Raw genomic sequence first — 15,841 nt, 5'->3', positions numbered from 1 at the left:
TCATTCCTCTCTTTGAAGATTATGAAATTGTCAAAAAAATTATGGATGCAGTTGGGTCAAAGTATGGTTTAAGGTCCGATACTTACATGCAGTTATTATTAGATAAATAAAACCGAACATGCATGAAAGAGAATAATGACATAAGCAATCATGTATTCCAAATGCAATTGATTACAAAAGAATTATACGATGCTAGTCATCATCTCATTGATAAAATACAAATTACAATCATACTGAATAGTCTTCCTTCATATTGAGATTATAGAGTTATTTCTTTAACACATAGTGGAAATGAAATAGCAAAAACATCGCTTTCAGTACTTGTTACACTTGAAAGAGAAATGATGAATAAAAAGAATAGAGAGTGTAAATTATTCAATTCATTGATGGCTCAGGACAAATGTTCTATACAGAACAAAATGAAGCCAAAACAATTTATGGAAAAGAAATAGTCAAAAAAGAGGTAAAGTAGACCATTTACCAAGAACTGGTTCAAATGTGGGAAGAATATCATTACAAATCACTATATCCTAATAAGGAAAAAGAAAAAGAAAAAAAGAAAATTGCAATGACAATATTGAAAGTAATGCTCATGGAACTAGCGTCAGGTTCATAGTGGTTTGACTTTATTACAATAAGACATATACGTAGAAACAGAGAGTTGTTTGTCAATCTTGGAAAGAAGCAAACAGGTGAGCACAAAGTGTATATGGGCAACAACATATACTATGACGTCTTGGGACAGTATACATGTAAATTTAAAATACATGGTTCTATTATTTTACTTAGTAATGTATTATATGTACCTTGTATTCGTAAGAATTTAGTATCAGTGCTTGTACTAGATTAGAAAGGCTACATAGTTGAATTTAAGTTTGAAATCGTTTATTATCAGTAATGGTGATGTATTAGTGAAGGACATGAAAAGCCACAATATGCATGTACTGAATATTGATATAAATAAAATATTTATTTATGATTATTTGAATGTGTCTACTGATTGTGCAAACTTATGTCATTTGAGATTAGGCTATAGAAACAAAAATAAGATGATCATAATATATAATAGTGGGTTAATACCACAAATAAACTTAAATAATTTTGATATATGTAAACCACGTATCAAAGGAAAAGTAAGTAGTAAATATTTTTTCAAAAGTAGGAAATCTACAGATTTACTTGAAATTATGCATTCTGATATTTGTGAACTTTAAAAAAAAAAAAAAAAAAAAAACCTCATCGAGGAATGTAGTACTTTATTACTTTCACTAAGAACTATTCAAGATATGAGTATATCTACTTACTAAGATTTAAATATAAGACAATTGAGAAATTTAAATAATATAAAGAAGTAGAAACTTAATTGGGTAGGCCGATTAAAGCTTTGAATAGTGATAAAGGATGTGAGTTTGAAGTTTTGTATAATTTCTACAAATTTAACGGTATAAGACATTTATACAATGTCATATAAGCATTAACAAAATAACATTATAGGAAGAAGAAATAAAACTCTGTTAGATATGACGAGATCAATGATGACATATATTGATTTGCCAACATATTTTTTGGGTGAAGCATTATCGACTGTGGCATACATATTAAATAGAGTTAAGACCAAAACGAAACCTCTAACACCTTACTAGATATGGATGAGACATAAACCAGACTTAAGTATACTCAAAATGCGGGGTTGTAAGGCACAAGTGTTCATCCCAAGTCTATTAAGAGATAAATTAAAAAATATAACATAGAAATGCAAGCTTATTGAGTATGTAGATAACAGAAGTGTCTACAGATTTTATCTTCTTGAAAGAGGATTATAGAAAGTAGAGATATCATTTTCTTGAAAAATAAAAACCTGATTACTCTAGTTGGTCAGATAGGTTTATTAAATAATCTTAAAAATTAACAGATCTCTATAGAACTTGACGAAAAAAATCCTAACATTACTTAGATACAGAGTAATGGAAATAAAAGAAAGTTAGAAAAAAAAAATCAATCTTCACATATTGATATTGAGAACAGTGAGAGTAAAAGAACCAGATGGCCATTAATATTATTTCAAGATCATTATACGCTCTAAATACTAATATAAAAAATTTAGAAAATGATCTTGAAAATATTTCTAAGACAATCAATAGTATTGATTAAGACAAATAGCTTGAGGGCATGAGAGATGAATTAGAATCGATAAATAAAAATAATGTTTGGGAGTTAATAGATCTTCTAAAAGATAAAAAAAAACTATTAGTTGCAAGTGGATTCTTAGAAAAAATCTAAAGTTGATGGAAGTTTGAAAGGTATAAAGCAAAACTAGTAGCCAAGGGATATACTTAACAACCGTGTGTAGACTTTGTGGGTACTTTTTTGCCTGTGGTGAAGTTCATATTCTTAAAGATTATCATGTCTATTATTGCCAAAATGAATTTGGAGTTGCATCAGCTAGATATAAAGACGAATTTTCTTAATGGTGAATCAAAAGAGTACATCTTTATGATCTAACCAGAATGATTCTAAATTGAGGGACATAAATAAAAAGTCGATAGGTTGAAGAAGTCATTATATGGACTTAAGCAATCTTCAAAGCAATGGTACTTGAAGTTTCACCAAGTCATTTTGAAAATGGATATGAAATGAGTAATGCAGAACATATTGCTTGTAGTACTATAATGAGTAATGCAGTATAGATAAAATGCTTTATTGAAAGCTTAACTTTGGGTACATCCATAGTACCAATCAACGTGTTTTGTGACTATTACATATGAGAAATGATATTTACAATTTTACGATAAACAAATCCATCGCACTCGTTTTGAAAATAGTGGAAAAATATGTAACTCATATGAAAAATTATTTTCATAATGGTGGACTCTACTTTTTTCACAAGGAGTGTGAAATTTGTATATTTTAAGACTGTATCTAATATTACTCACTACATATTCAAGAAACTCTACCATATGTGGAAGCACTAATATGGGTCTTGCATTGGACGGAGCAAGAGTTGAAACGAAAAAGATTTTATTGGCGAATGAGTTATCCACATCCTAGAGAAAAAGGCTTATGGGAATTAGATGAGATATAAATAAAAAGCCTTTTATTTGTGAAGTTTTATGTAAACTTTTGACTTGAGTAGTAAAGTAATTCTTAGATTTTGTTTTTTGTTATTTTCAATATTCTTCTTAAGCCTTGTTTAGATGTTGAAATTAGACGAGTTGATGAATTTGTAAATAGTAATAAAATAGTTTGTAAATAGTAATAAAATTATTTGAGTTGGGATATTTTATGTAATTTTGAAAAATAAAAGAAAAAAAATTAAATAAAAAAATTATAAAATTAAAATATTATTATAATATAATTTTTATTTTGAGATTTGAAAAAATTAAAAGTTTATTTTATTTTATTTAGAAGTTTAGGAAAGTTGTAATGTTTAGATAAAAAATTTAAAGATTTAAAATTGAAAAAGTGTTTGTATTTATGATATTTAAATATTAAGATAAGAAGTAATTAAATGAAATGAATGAGACCATCTTACAATCCAAACGGGACTTATATTTTTAATTTTATGATTTTACTTGTCAAGATTGCAAAATATATCATATAGATTATTTCGCCCACATTTTATTAAATAACAAATTACATAAAATATGATAACGAGAGAGAAAACAAAAGAGTCAACAATGGAGGAATATGAGTATTTAAAAGAAGATTAAAAATAAAGAAAAAAGGGCAATGGCTTTAATGGTTTGAACCCTATTTCCTAAGCAGTTTACTGTAATCCAGTAGGTGGACTGAAAGGTCGTGGTCGAAGGTCATAATAAGGGAACTACAAACAACTGTTTTAACCATTTCTCTTTTGATATATATTCCTATTGAGTATTACTATATATAAGTAAAGTCGCACACTCATCTGCATATCAATATTGATTCATTCATATTCAAAATTTAAATTATTACTATTTTCAATAAAATTTACTTTTTGATCAATCACATTAGATTAGTATACAATTATGTTTGCAACTAGATTTTTCCATTCCATTTATACCAACTCCATGTTTTCATTTGGGAGAAATAGGAATATAATAGAAAATCTAGAGTTAAAAGGGCAAGGTCGAGGGCAAGCTGGGTTGGGAGATATTACTCATTATTTTATATTATATATTTTAAAATTATTATTTTTTTATTTTAATCTTGTTAAATTAATTAAGTTGTTTTACTTATTATTCATAAATTATATATTTGTTATATAAAAAATAAAATAAAATAAGTGTAATATATAAAGATGATAAGTAAAATTATTTCAATAGAATTGATCAGTGTGTGTGGCAGTGTGGACGGGTGGTTAAGATGTATTTTTTTTTTTTTTTTTTTAAAAGATATGAGGCCCGAAAGTTAAACAGTGCGACATGTGAGTGAACCAAATCTGAAATGCGCCTCCCCTTAATCACTGCTAGGTTAGATTCTAGATCGACAATTACTAAGGCTGTGTTTGGATATTGAGATTATCTCGTATTAATTCACTTACTAAAACACAGCCAAAATCTTCTGACGAGTTGCATGCACCTGACTAGAAAAGCGATAACCTAATATTTTCAACCTAAAAGGAAAAAGTTAAGAAAGAAATAAAAGGAAAGGCACGTAGATATGCTTAAAGAAAATAAAAGGAATAATAGCTTAGAAAATAAAAGAAAGGAGACCTATATATGCTTCTTTCTGTAGTACACCAGAATTGACGTGTGTTTCTAACTTTCTATACTAGCCTTCATGTATTGCCAAATTTATCGTAGACGACCTTTCTAAGATTTAAAAATGCACGTATCCAACTTTTCTTTAAATTCCTTCTATTTAAATAAATTTTCATAGAAGTATACGTCTAACACCCATCATTTTACTTAAACAAGATTTATTATGCTTTTTTAATATAGTTTAAATGTTAATAGTCTGATAAATTTTATAAGGGAAATGATAGGGGTGTATAGATATCGACAGGAACCGACCGACCGTGTCAGAAACCTGCCGGAACCATCGGTGAACTGGTCGACGTACGGTAGAATTTCTTCAAAACCAATCTACGTCGGTTCGGCAGCAGTTTGACTCCAGTTCAAACTGTTGAACCGGCTGACGTAATAAGTTATATATATTTTTTATTTATATCTTACTTAAACGACGTTGTTTCACTTAAATAAGTGAAACGACGTCGTTTTACATCTGAAGTTAAAAAAGAAAACTAAATGAAATGGAGCCGTTTGGCTTAAGTTGAACGGTTTCGTTTCACTCTAGGGTTTAAACTCCCTCATCGACACTTTTTCTTCCTCGATTATTCTTCTTAGTTCTCAGTTTTCATCTCTACGCCCCCCCTCTCTCTCTCACGGCACACGTGGCCATGCAGGGCCTCTCTCTCTCACTGTTAAATCGCACCTTTTGACATCGTTTTCTCTTTTTGTTTCTCACCCAGTCACTGCGACGTCATCGCCTTAAAATAGCCTCCATCGCTACTGAAGATGCCGACGAACCCACTTAAGTGACGCCAAGACCGATGTAGACGGTTTTCTCCCCTTTCAACAATTGGTTTCGGTTAAGATTTACATGATTTTAAAGATATCGATTCGTTTCAATTTTGATCCGAATAATCGGTTTTCATCCCTAAAAAATGATACTTACAATCGTGAGTGAGTAAATGTCGTATAATTATTTTAAAAAAATGAATAAATATGAATATTATTTTTTTAATAATAAATCTTATATTTTTTAAATAATAAAAATATAGAGTAAATTAATTATAACATTGTATTTAAATTATAAAATCATGTTAAATATTTATTAAAGAGGGGCTCAGATCTCAAAAAAATATTATCAAAAAATAAAATAATAATAAATAAGAGACAGGGATACATCATGTGGACAAAACCAGGCCACTTCACTTTATCCTCCATCAACAAAATCAAAACAAATAAAGGCGAAAGATTCGCCATATCTGATCATTGAGATTCTCATTTTTCACCCAAAGAAGCATATGTGCCCAAATCCAACGGTTCAAAGCAACCCGATTGCGTAACGTATACCTACGCTTCGTATACAGTAGCTAATTTCAGCCAGCCTTTTTTGAATACTCGGCCGGCCGTCTCGTCCTCTTATCCTTTTCTCTCCTGATCTTTCTCTCTCCCTGATCTCCTTTCACTCTTTTCCTCTCCCTCTTTTATAGTTCTCCTCGTTAGAATTCCTCCTCCTTTTCTGGGAGGAGCGCCTCTGACGCTGCGCAGGTCAGTCTGCCTCTCTCTCTCTCTCTCTCTCGGCGTCTGCTTCTGGGTTAAATCTGCATATGTTATTTTCTTTAGGACAAAGACTTTTTATTTTTCGGTGGGGACAAGTTCAAGGTGTGCGTAGGACTTTAGGAGGAGAGAAGGAATATCAAGTTTTTGTATTTGTTTTTATTTTGGGTATCTATAGTAGCGGAAGGAAAGAAACTTTACTAAGCTGAACAGATTAAGACATTTTTTTTTTGTTGTTGTGTATTTGCAGGCGTGGTTGGTGCAGATCTTAGATATTTGGTGGAGAAGGACGCCATGGCCGGCTGCAAGGAGGAGGTGAGGATGAGGATGGAGGGATGTTCGGTGGTGTGTCCCAAGCCTCGTCGATTGGATTTGGGGCTCTTTGACTCCACCTTCCACGACCACCACCACTTCAGACCCTCCTCCTTTAGATGGCCCATCAAGTAATGCTCTCTACCACTCAATTCGTTTTTTTTTTTTTCATTCGACACCCTAAAAACTAAAAAATAAAAAATCGTTTTCTTTAGTTTTATTTGTTAAATTATGTTTTGAATTTTCGGTTATATTTTTCTGCTGCAGTAATAATCACCGGACCGAGATCGGAGATTCAAAAGCAGGGACGGAGCTTTTGGATATCATTCTCGCCAAGGTTACTCTCTCTCTCTCTCTCTCTCTCTCTCTCTCTCTCTCTATGTGAGCTTACAACTTTCTGATCGTATTTATCTCGTGTTCGATCTCTGTAGTTCTATTTTTCCTTACATGTTTATAGTTTTTCTTTCTTTTGAGTAGTCCGATTTTCCTAGGAATTTTTTATATTCATTTCCTTAGTTTTTCTTTTTCAATTTTCTCATTTTCCTTGGATACCGAACCGATGGTAATTGTGTGTGTTTGTTTTGTTTTGTTTTCCTTCTGTTGACCCAAACGATAGGAAAAATAGTTCATAGCTGGAAGTTTCAGATTAGCCAGGAGTCAGGACATGTCTTAGATATTGTGTGGTGTGTAGCTTGTCTAGTCTCGCGCACACACAGAGATATATGCTGCTTATTAACTAAAGATAGATTTATCTCACGGAATTTTTTAGCAGATTAGTTTAATTCCTGTCATTTTTTGTGAACTTATGAAGTCTCAGAATTTTTCTGACAAGGATTTTCATCTCTGATCTACCTTTCCTGTAAACTATATCTGACTTATTTGTTTTTCCATGCTGTTGTAATAGGGAAATTGTTCTGAGAGGCCCTACTGCAACCAAGTAGCTTCATCGCCACCATTTTTTAGTGGATCTCCACCAAGTAGGGCTTCAAATCCTGTAGTCCAAGATGAGCACTTTGGCAATGAGAATATCACTGCATTTCCTCCTGTTGCACCACCCTCGCCCTCCGCCCGGAAAGTGAGAGGATGTGCCCCAATTTCATCTGGGCACAAACCCGCTGCAGTTCGAATCGAAGGCTTTGATTGCCTCAACTCTGATAGGCGAAACCGCAGCATCTCTGCTGTGGCATAAACAAAATAGAGCAGAGGAGATTTTGGGAGAGAGGTGAGAGCTAATGTTCTGATGAAAATGTTTGTATATACAGAGGTCACTGTTATGTTTTCTTGTTCTTGTTGAGGTTTTGTGTTATAAGGGTGAAAGGAGTTGTATCATGTAAATTATGGTGAATGGGAGAGACTGTTTCATATTGAGGAATAAAATTAGAGAAAGAGAGCAATTCCTTTCTCTTTGGTCAAGGTTTTCTTTTTTCTTTTCTTTTTGGTACATCAGAAGAAAGAGTTGGAAAGTCTTGGCCCCCTCTTGGGAAGTTTCTTTGGAGTCTGTAATTTTGTCTGTTTTGTCACTCTAAATCCTCTTTGTAATTGTAAGTTGAAGGATTTGAGATGATAAAAAGTCAATTGGAATTTTTTGTTTCTTTCTTGCATATTTTTCTAATAAACAATGCTACATACAGTTATTTTTGCGTACTCCCTGCACATTCTACTGATATGATTGGCTGGATTAATTTTTTTTTAATATCTAATCAATCATATTACTGGAGTGTATAAAAAAGTGCATAAAAATGATTGCACATAAAATTTTTATTTTTTAATTGCAGGCCCCTTCATGATTGATGCCCACACTCTTACTTGCAGTTGGTCCCAAAGCCATAAATGAATAAATAAAATCAAGCAACAGCTGAGCTGTCAAAGCACAGCAACCTCAAAGTAGTTATAATTCAATTCAATTACCCGAACCAAAAGGCAGAAGATGGAGGGGGCGATATTCTTTAGGAGCAAGTTGAATGGCGTGGCTCTCTCTGTTTGTTTTGTCTTGTATAGAGCTTTTGACGTCAAAGTGTGAGGAGATGTGCATTGCATTGAGGGCATCATCTCAAGGGTTGAAAGGAAGAGGATTGGAGCACAAGGCTGACAAAGCGACAAGTAGGCTGACTGGGTCTTTTCGATAAGGGCCATGTTGTCCATGTATAAAAAAAAGTCGGGGATAGGATTTCTGACTCACTCAAATATTAACTAAAATATTTTTAGAGACACAACTTTAGAAAATTTGACACGTTTAAGACTGGAAAGAGATTTAATTTTTTTGTACAAATCAAGTTTGGTAGTATTAAGGATATGAAAAATATGAATTATAAGAAGAGTGTTTGAGGGTGTGGTGTACGGAATCGAGATTTACTCCACAAGAATAGGGACGACGAAGGTTCATCCCTGTAGATTTATCTGTAAGATTTTAATTGTTGATTGACAAACATTGTCAATATTAAAGCCTATTCTCTAAAACTGGCATCTAATATTAGAGTGAAATAATAATATTATATATTAATTTTTTTAATTTTAAATATTAATTTTAAACTTACATACCTAAAATTTATATAAATTATTATTATTGTGACCCACTCGTTATTTATCTTCTTTCAAATTCTAAAAGGTCTTTTGATTTTTTTCTTTTAAAAAAGAAATTATTGAGGATATGAATCCTATCCTATGGGTCCGATTGGTTGGAAAACTGCTGGCGCGGACTGGGGCTGACGGAAGGGCCCGGCGGCCGCATTAGTTTAGGCTATCGCTTTAGGGCATGCGTCAGAAAAGCATTGCACACCAAACCGTCTCCTGGGTTTATCTTGTCGTTGGGAAATATCAAGGTCGGTCGCATGGAAGTTGAATACGCTTCTCAGCCTTAGATCAAGGTCGGTCATGCAAAGTGAACAGGCTTTAAAATAATACCAGTAACGGCTAATCAACGTTTCTCACAAAGTTGAAACTTACGTCTCTCTCATTATTTATTTTTCTGTTTAATTTTTTTAATTTATTTGCTAATCATTATAATTTTTACAAATTTTTATATAAAATAAAAAAATAATTCAACTTTTTCAAGTTTTAATATAAAAATAATATATTTTAATAATATGTTATTCAATTTTTAACTTTAATATCAACTCATCTTATCTCATCTTTAAAAATAGACACGACTCAGAATTTAATCAGTCAAAGAGGGACAAAATTGGAAACTTGAAAAAAATGAGAATTTAACCAGACAAATAGGGATAAAAGTAGAAAGAAAAGTGACAAATAAGGGAGAAAATTAGAATCAAAAGTGTAAAAGTAGGGGTAAAATTGGAATACAAATGTATCAAACAAAACATTGTTGATCCACCATTCACGTTTATATATATAATAGATAAATAATTTAATTACAAAGAGATTATATAAAAATAAATTCATAAACTTATATAGCATGATACAGTATATCAGATTGTAAAGTTATTTTTATTATAAAGTAAATTTAACGAATCACAAGACGCCACATCAGTTTGTAAATTTATTTTTATGTATTCTCTTTGTGTACATAACACTTCTCTTTATGTGCAATCACTTTTATGTAGTCTTTTATACATTCTATTGATATGATTGATTTCGTAATAAAAAATTTAATATAACTAATCATATCAGTATAGTGCATAAAGAATACATAAAAATCATACAACAATAACTTGAAGTAACTTAAAAGTTAAAACTACAAAAAGTAAGATAAGTAGGCCTTTCTTTGGGAATGACATGATCTTAGCGCAATTAGAGATCTTTAGATGGTTTAAAAGAAAGTGAGGTTTTCAAAGCTCTTGGAGGATAAGGTAGTTTTGTAAAATCCCTATTAAAGAGATTAGAGCAGCATTATCTGTATTTTTACACGAAATTCTAATTTTTAAAATTTTTTTTGCCAATCTATACTTCACGATATTGAATATAATAAAAAAAATATAAAATATAAAGTGTATATATTTTCTGATAATTTGATGAAAATCTAATATAATTATGAGAGAATGATTATCTTAATAACTTTTTTCTAAGTGTCTCTCAAGGATTAGTGACGCAATTATATTGTAAGTAAGAGCTTTTAACTTTCTTAGCATTTAAATAAGTTTTTTGATCGTCGTGGATCAACTTAGAGGTATTTGTGTTTCATTATAACTCATAAATTAATTAATTTAAATAGACTAGTATAAATCCATTAAAAATATTAAAATATGATGTGTGGGTCGACACCGAATAGAATTTATTAAAAAAAATGAGAAATGCTAAGTGAACTGATGCTCTGACCTTTTTATTTTTATTTTTTTAATATTTAAGAAAGTGATTATTAATAAATTTGTGTATTTAAAAAAAAAGATTTGAAAATAGGTAAAATAAAATAAAAATAAACTCTAGTTATCGATCCTGTAGTATGACTCTTATAAAATTAGAATAATGTTAGATACAAATCTCAAATAGACAAATTTCATATAAACTATTGTAGAAAAAAGTAGATTCTATCAATAAATAATAATAATTTTTTAAATATTTTTTTTAAATAGTCTACTTTTTTACAAATTCTTATACAAAACTTATCTATTTTAACTTTTACACGTCATTTCTCATAAATATGAAGGATCATCTAAAAATAGCGTCTAATATTAGAGTAACGTAACGAATAAGTCTTAGATATTAAAATCCAAAATAATGTTATATTACTATATATTATATTTTTATTTTACTTTCATCCTAGTTTGCAAATGTGATATTTTTCATCATCATTTCTCAATTTTTTTTTTAAAAAATAACGATGACATAAGAGTGAAATAATAATATTGTTTTTTTAATTTTAAATATTAATTTTAAATTTACATACCTAAAATTTATATAAATTATTATTATTATGACCCATTCGTTATTTATCTTCTTTCAAATCCTAAAAGGTCTTTTGATTTTTTTCTTTTAAAAAAGAAATTATTGAGGATATGAATCCTATCCTGGGGCTGACGGAAGCGCCCGGCGGCCGTATTAGTTTAGGCTATCGCTTTAGGGCACGCGTCAGAAAAGCATTGCACACCAAAGTATCTCCTGGGTTTATCTTGCCGTTGGGAAATATCAAGGTCGGTCGCATGGAAGTTGAATACGCTTCTCAGCATTATATCAAGGTCGGTGGTCAAGGCTTTAAAATAATAAAAATTATATGTACAGTAATTTTTATATATTTTTTTATGCATTCTAATAATATAATTAATTATATATTAAAAAAAATAATTCAATCAAATATATTAATAAAATATGTAAAGAGTACGTAAAAATGACTATATTAAAAGAGATTAGAGCAGCATTATCTATATTTTTACACGAAATTCTAATTTTTTTTTAAATTTTTTTGCCAATCTATACTTGGCGATATTGAATCTCATGAAAAAAATATAAAATATAAAATGTATATATTTTTTGATAATTTGATAAAGATCTGATATGATTATGAGTGAATGATCATCTTAATAACTTTTCTCTGATGTCTCTCAATGATTAGTGACACAATTATATTATAAATAAGAACTTTAACTTTCTCAGCATTTAAATAAGTTTCCTGATCATTATGGATCAATTTAGAGATATTTGTATTTTATTATAACTCATAAATTAATTAATTTAAATAGACTAGCATAAATCCATTAAAAATATTAAAATATGATGTGTGCGTCGACACCCAATAGAATTTATAAAAAACACAAGAAATGCTAAGTTGACCTTTTTAATTTTATTTTTTTTAATGATCAATAAAGTGATTATTAGTAAATTTGTGTATTTAAAAAAAAAATTATTTAAAAATATTTAAAAAATTGGTAAAAAAAAAAAAAAAAATAAACTCTAGTTATCGATCCTGTAGCATAACTCTTATAAAATTAAAGTAATATTAAGTATAAATTTTAAATAGACAAATTTCATATAATCCATTTATAAAAAAAATAGATTCTATTAATAAATAATAGTTTTTTTAAATATTTTTTTAGATAGGTCTACTTTTTTATAAATCCTTATATAAACAGCAATTCTTCATTCAGTGGTGGAATTACAAACTCCGCACAATCGTTTTGAAAAAGAATAGGGTCTACGATTAAAAAGTTAGTTTTTTTTTTTTTTTCATGTAGGTCTCATATTAATTTATTTTTTTCAAAACGATTGCACGCCGCTTGCACAACTACGACTGCAAATATTATTTCTCTTATGTAAAACTAATTTATTTTAGAACTTTTACACGTCATTTCTCATAAAATTATTACATTATCATCCGAATCGTTCTCCAGAGAGGAGACAAGATTCAGACATCCACAATGAATGAAGAGTTCTGCTAAGGAGGTGAGTCGTTGCAGCCCCCAGTCAAACACTGGCCTATAGATCTTCAAGCCCTCCATCACAAAGCATTGTCAGGTTGGTGGGAAAACCCACTTTCAGAAATAACAGATGGAATACTTGACAACATTTTATAACTTGCTCTTGAAGAAATGTGAGACACAGTGCATGCGGTTAGGCAAGAACATGAGATTCTTACGGAGGTAAATGCGAAGAACTCGAGGTTGGTAGGCAATCCTCCTTCTGGGAAGGAAGAAATGCTTGTACAAACTTGAATTTGGTGAAGTTGGGTGAGGCTGTAAAGGGCCTCAGGTAAGGATTTAAGGTTCTGGCAATTCCAAATCTTGATGCGTTCAAGAGATCACGTGTTATGGTGTAGCTCCTCGATCCGCAATTGACTCCAGCTTTTCATTAGAATGAATCTGAAGGTGCTCAAATTCTTTGGGCAATTTCCCACTTGAAGATAAGCACAAGAGCTCTGAGCTTTCCTTAATATGGAGGCGTGTATGCATGTCAGGTAACTCGCCAGTTGAAGACAACAAGGTGAGAGATGGGCATAGTTCAATATCCAAGTGAAATGCTGGAGAAGAATGGTTCTACCCATTGTGTTGATATCCTGATCATGCAATATATATTGTCGAACAGGAAGGCTCTTCTCCCTTGTCTAGCAAACACTGTAGATTCATACAATCAGATATCTCGAATCTTTAAGGATCGGTGGTACTTGTCCTTTAACAATGGACTTTATAGATTCACAACCAACAATCGACATATGCTCAGGCCTCAAGACAAGCATTATTATTGCTCCTGTTGTGCATCATTACTTCCTACTTGTTTGTTCGAATCACTCTTTACGTGGATGGAAAACCAGACTCGGGAAATGAAACAAGAGTTGAGCATGCAGTCTTCAATACATAGCTCTCTCAGGAATCCGAGCCTTTGCAACCCTTGAGATTCTCCAACAAAGTTGTGCTCTTTTCACAACCAACCATCTTCAAATGTTTTACTGTTCTTAGTCCACGCATTAGCCCAAGTTGTTACAATTCTGAACTCTGGAATCTTTGAAAGAATTACGAATTTTGGTGAGCTGATGTTATCAGAAACACCGGACCCCATTCTTCTGCATTCCATGAGCATTCATATGCACATTCTTGGAAAGTCCGAAACAGAAACCACCGACTTCCCACATCCACGAATCACAGCCTTCTCTACATTCGGTAGATGGCCTGGCAATTGTCTCACCAGTTTGGGGCATCTTATGATTGAAAACTCACGCAAGCAAACAAATTCTTCACAAATTCCAAGAGGAGTCCAGCTTTCCCATTGCTGTAGATTTTCAAATCGTAGAGTATATCAAGATACATAACTCAGAATCATCCAAGAGTATACCCAAGCGGGGTGACAAGCAGACAATGCATAAATTGCTAATATGCACACTGGACAGGAACCATAGATAGAAATACTCTAGATGATTCTTATTCTTCTTTACAGTTTTTTGTAACAAACTATTATTCCATTTTCCATCTATATAAGGACAACACTATTCAATAACAAATCAGGAAGAATTCTTTACATTTCTGTTTTATCTCACATGGCATCAGAGCCTCTCGACTAAACGTCAGATCCATGGCTTCCTCTTCTTTCCCACCCATCCCTTCCTCCACTCATCTTGTCACTACCAAATTCTCCTCCGATAATTTTCTACTATGGAAAGTGCAAATCACTGCCTACCTCACTGGCCAGGATCTTTTTTCTTTTGTCGATGGTTCCTTTCCTCCTCCACCCAAATTTCTTGAAGATTCAACCCCCAATCCGGCTTTTCAAAAATGGCGTAGAACTGATCAGCTTGTTCTCAGTATCCTCTTCTCCTCCATTTTTGAATCCATTCTCAATCATGTCTTATCCTCCACTTCGGCTCATCAACTCTGGTCTTCTATTTCCTCCATGTTTTCTTCTCATTCCCAGGCCAAAGACTTTCAAGTTAGATTTAAACTTACAAACCTCAAACGAGGTGATCAAAATATTTCCGATTACTTTGGCAAGGTCAGATTTCTTACTGATACTCTTGCTAACTCTGGTTCTCCTCTCTTAGACAAAGATTTGATTACTTTTGTTCTCAATGAACTCGGGCCCTCGTATGAGTCTTTTGTCACTTCCATTACTACCCGATCGGCCCCACTTTCCTTTCATGAGCTTTACCAACTTCTTCTAATCCATGAAACCCGACTTGATCAAACCAAATCCTCCTCTATTCTCTTTGACCCATCTGTCAATTTTTCTTCTGTAACCCGCGATCAACGTGGTCGTGGTTACTCACGAGGAGGTCGACATGGACGTAGCCGTGGTTATTATTCCCACAATGGCCGTTCTGGTCGATTACCCCCTGCTCCAAATACATCACAGCGGTACAATACGCACTGCCCAGTTTGCCAAGTATGCAATAAGGCTGGTCACGTTGCCTTACAATGTCATCAGCGATTCAATCACTCATATCAATATGAAGCCCCGAAAATTTTCTCTACAAATTACTCAGCTCAAACTCCATCATCTGACTCGGTTTGGTATCCTGACTCAGCAGCAACCCATCATATCACTAATGATTTTTCTAACTTGAATGTTTCTTCTGAAGCATATGTAGGAGGTGAGACCATTAAAGTGGGCAACGACACTGGTCTTCCAATACTGTCTTTCGGTGACTCTTCCATTACTCTTAATAATTCTTCTTTTCATCTACGCAATCTCCTACATGTTCCCTCCATCACTAAAAACCTTGTTTCTGTACTTCAATTCTGCATAGATAATGATTGTTACTTTGAATTTCACTCAACTCATTGTGCTGTGAAGGACAAACCGACTGGGAAAATCCTCCTCACCGGTCCGACGCGTGATGGTCTTTACGTCTTTCCCTCTGCTGTGTCCGCTTCATCTTCTCCTTCAGC

General features: G+C 32.2%; 1 protein-coding gene across 1 annotated transcript; it reads left to right on the top strand.

The window, feature by feature from the left end:
* The first annotated feature begins 6,094 nt into the window (after window positions 1–6,094).
* Window positions 6,095–7,991, top strand: LOC122297247. Its single transcript, XM_043107247.1, has 4 exons — window positions 6,095–6,257; window positions 6,517–6,709; window positions 6,846–6,915; window positions 7,483–7,991. The coding sequence occupies exons 2-4, from the start codon at window positions 6,561–6,563 to the stop codon at window positions 7,765–7,767; spliced, it is 504 nt and encodes a 167-aa protein (XP_042963181.1). The 5' UTR covers window positions 6,095–6,257; window positions 6,517–6,560; the 3' UTR covers window positions 7,768–7,991.
* The last annotated feature ends 7,850 nt before the right edge of the window (window positions 7,992–15,841 follow it).

The sequence above is a fragment of the Carya illinoinensis genome, chromosome 15, assembly GCF_018687715.1.
Source record: "Carya illinoinensis cultivar Pawnee chromosome 15, C.illinoinensisPawnee_v1, whole genome shotgun sequence".
Classification (NCBI taxonomy): Eukaryota; Viridiplantae; Streptophyta; class Magnoliopsida; order Fagales; family Juglandaceae; genus Carya; species Carya illinoinensis.
The sequence above is the reverse complement of the archived record's forward strand: the minus strand, read 5'-3'. Positions and strand labels throughout refer to the sequence as shown.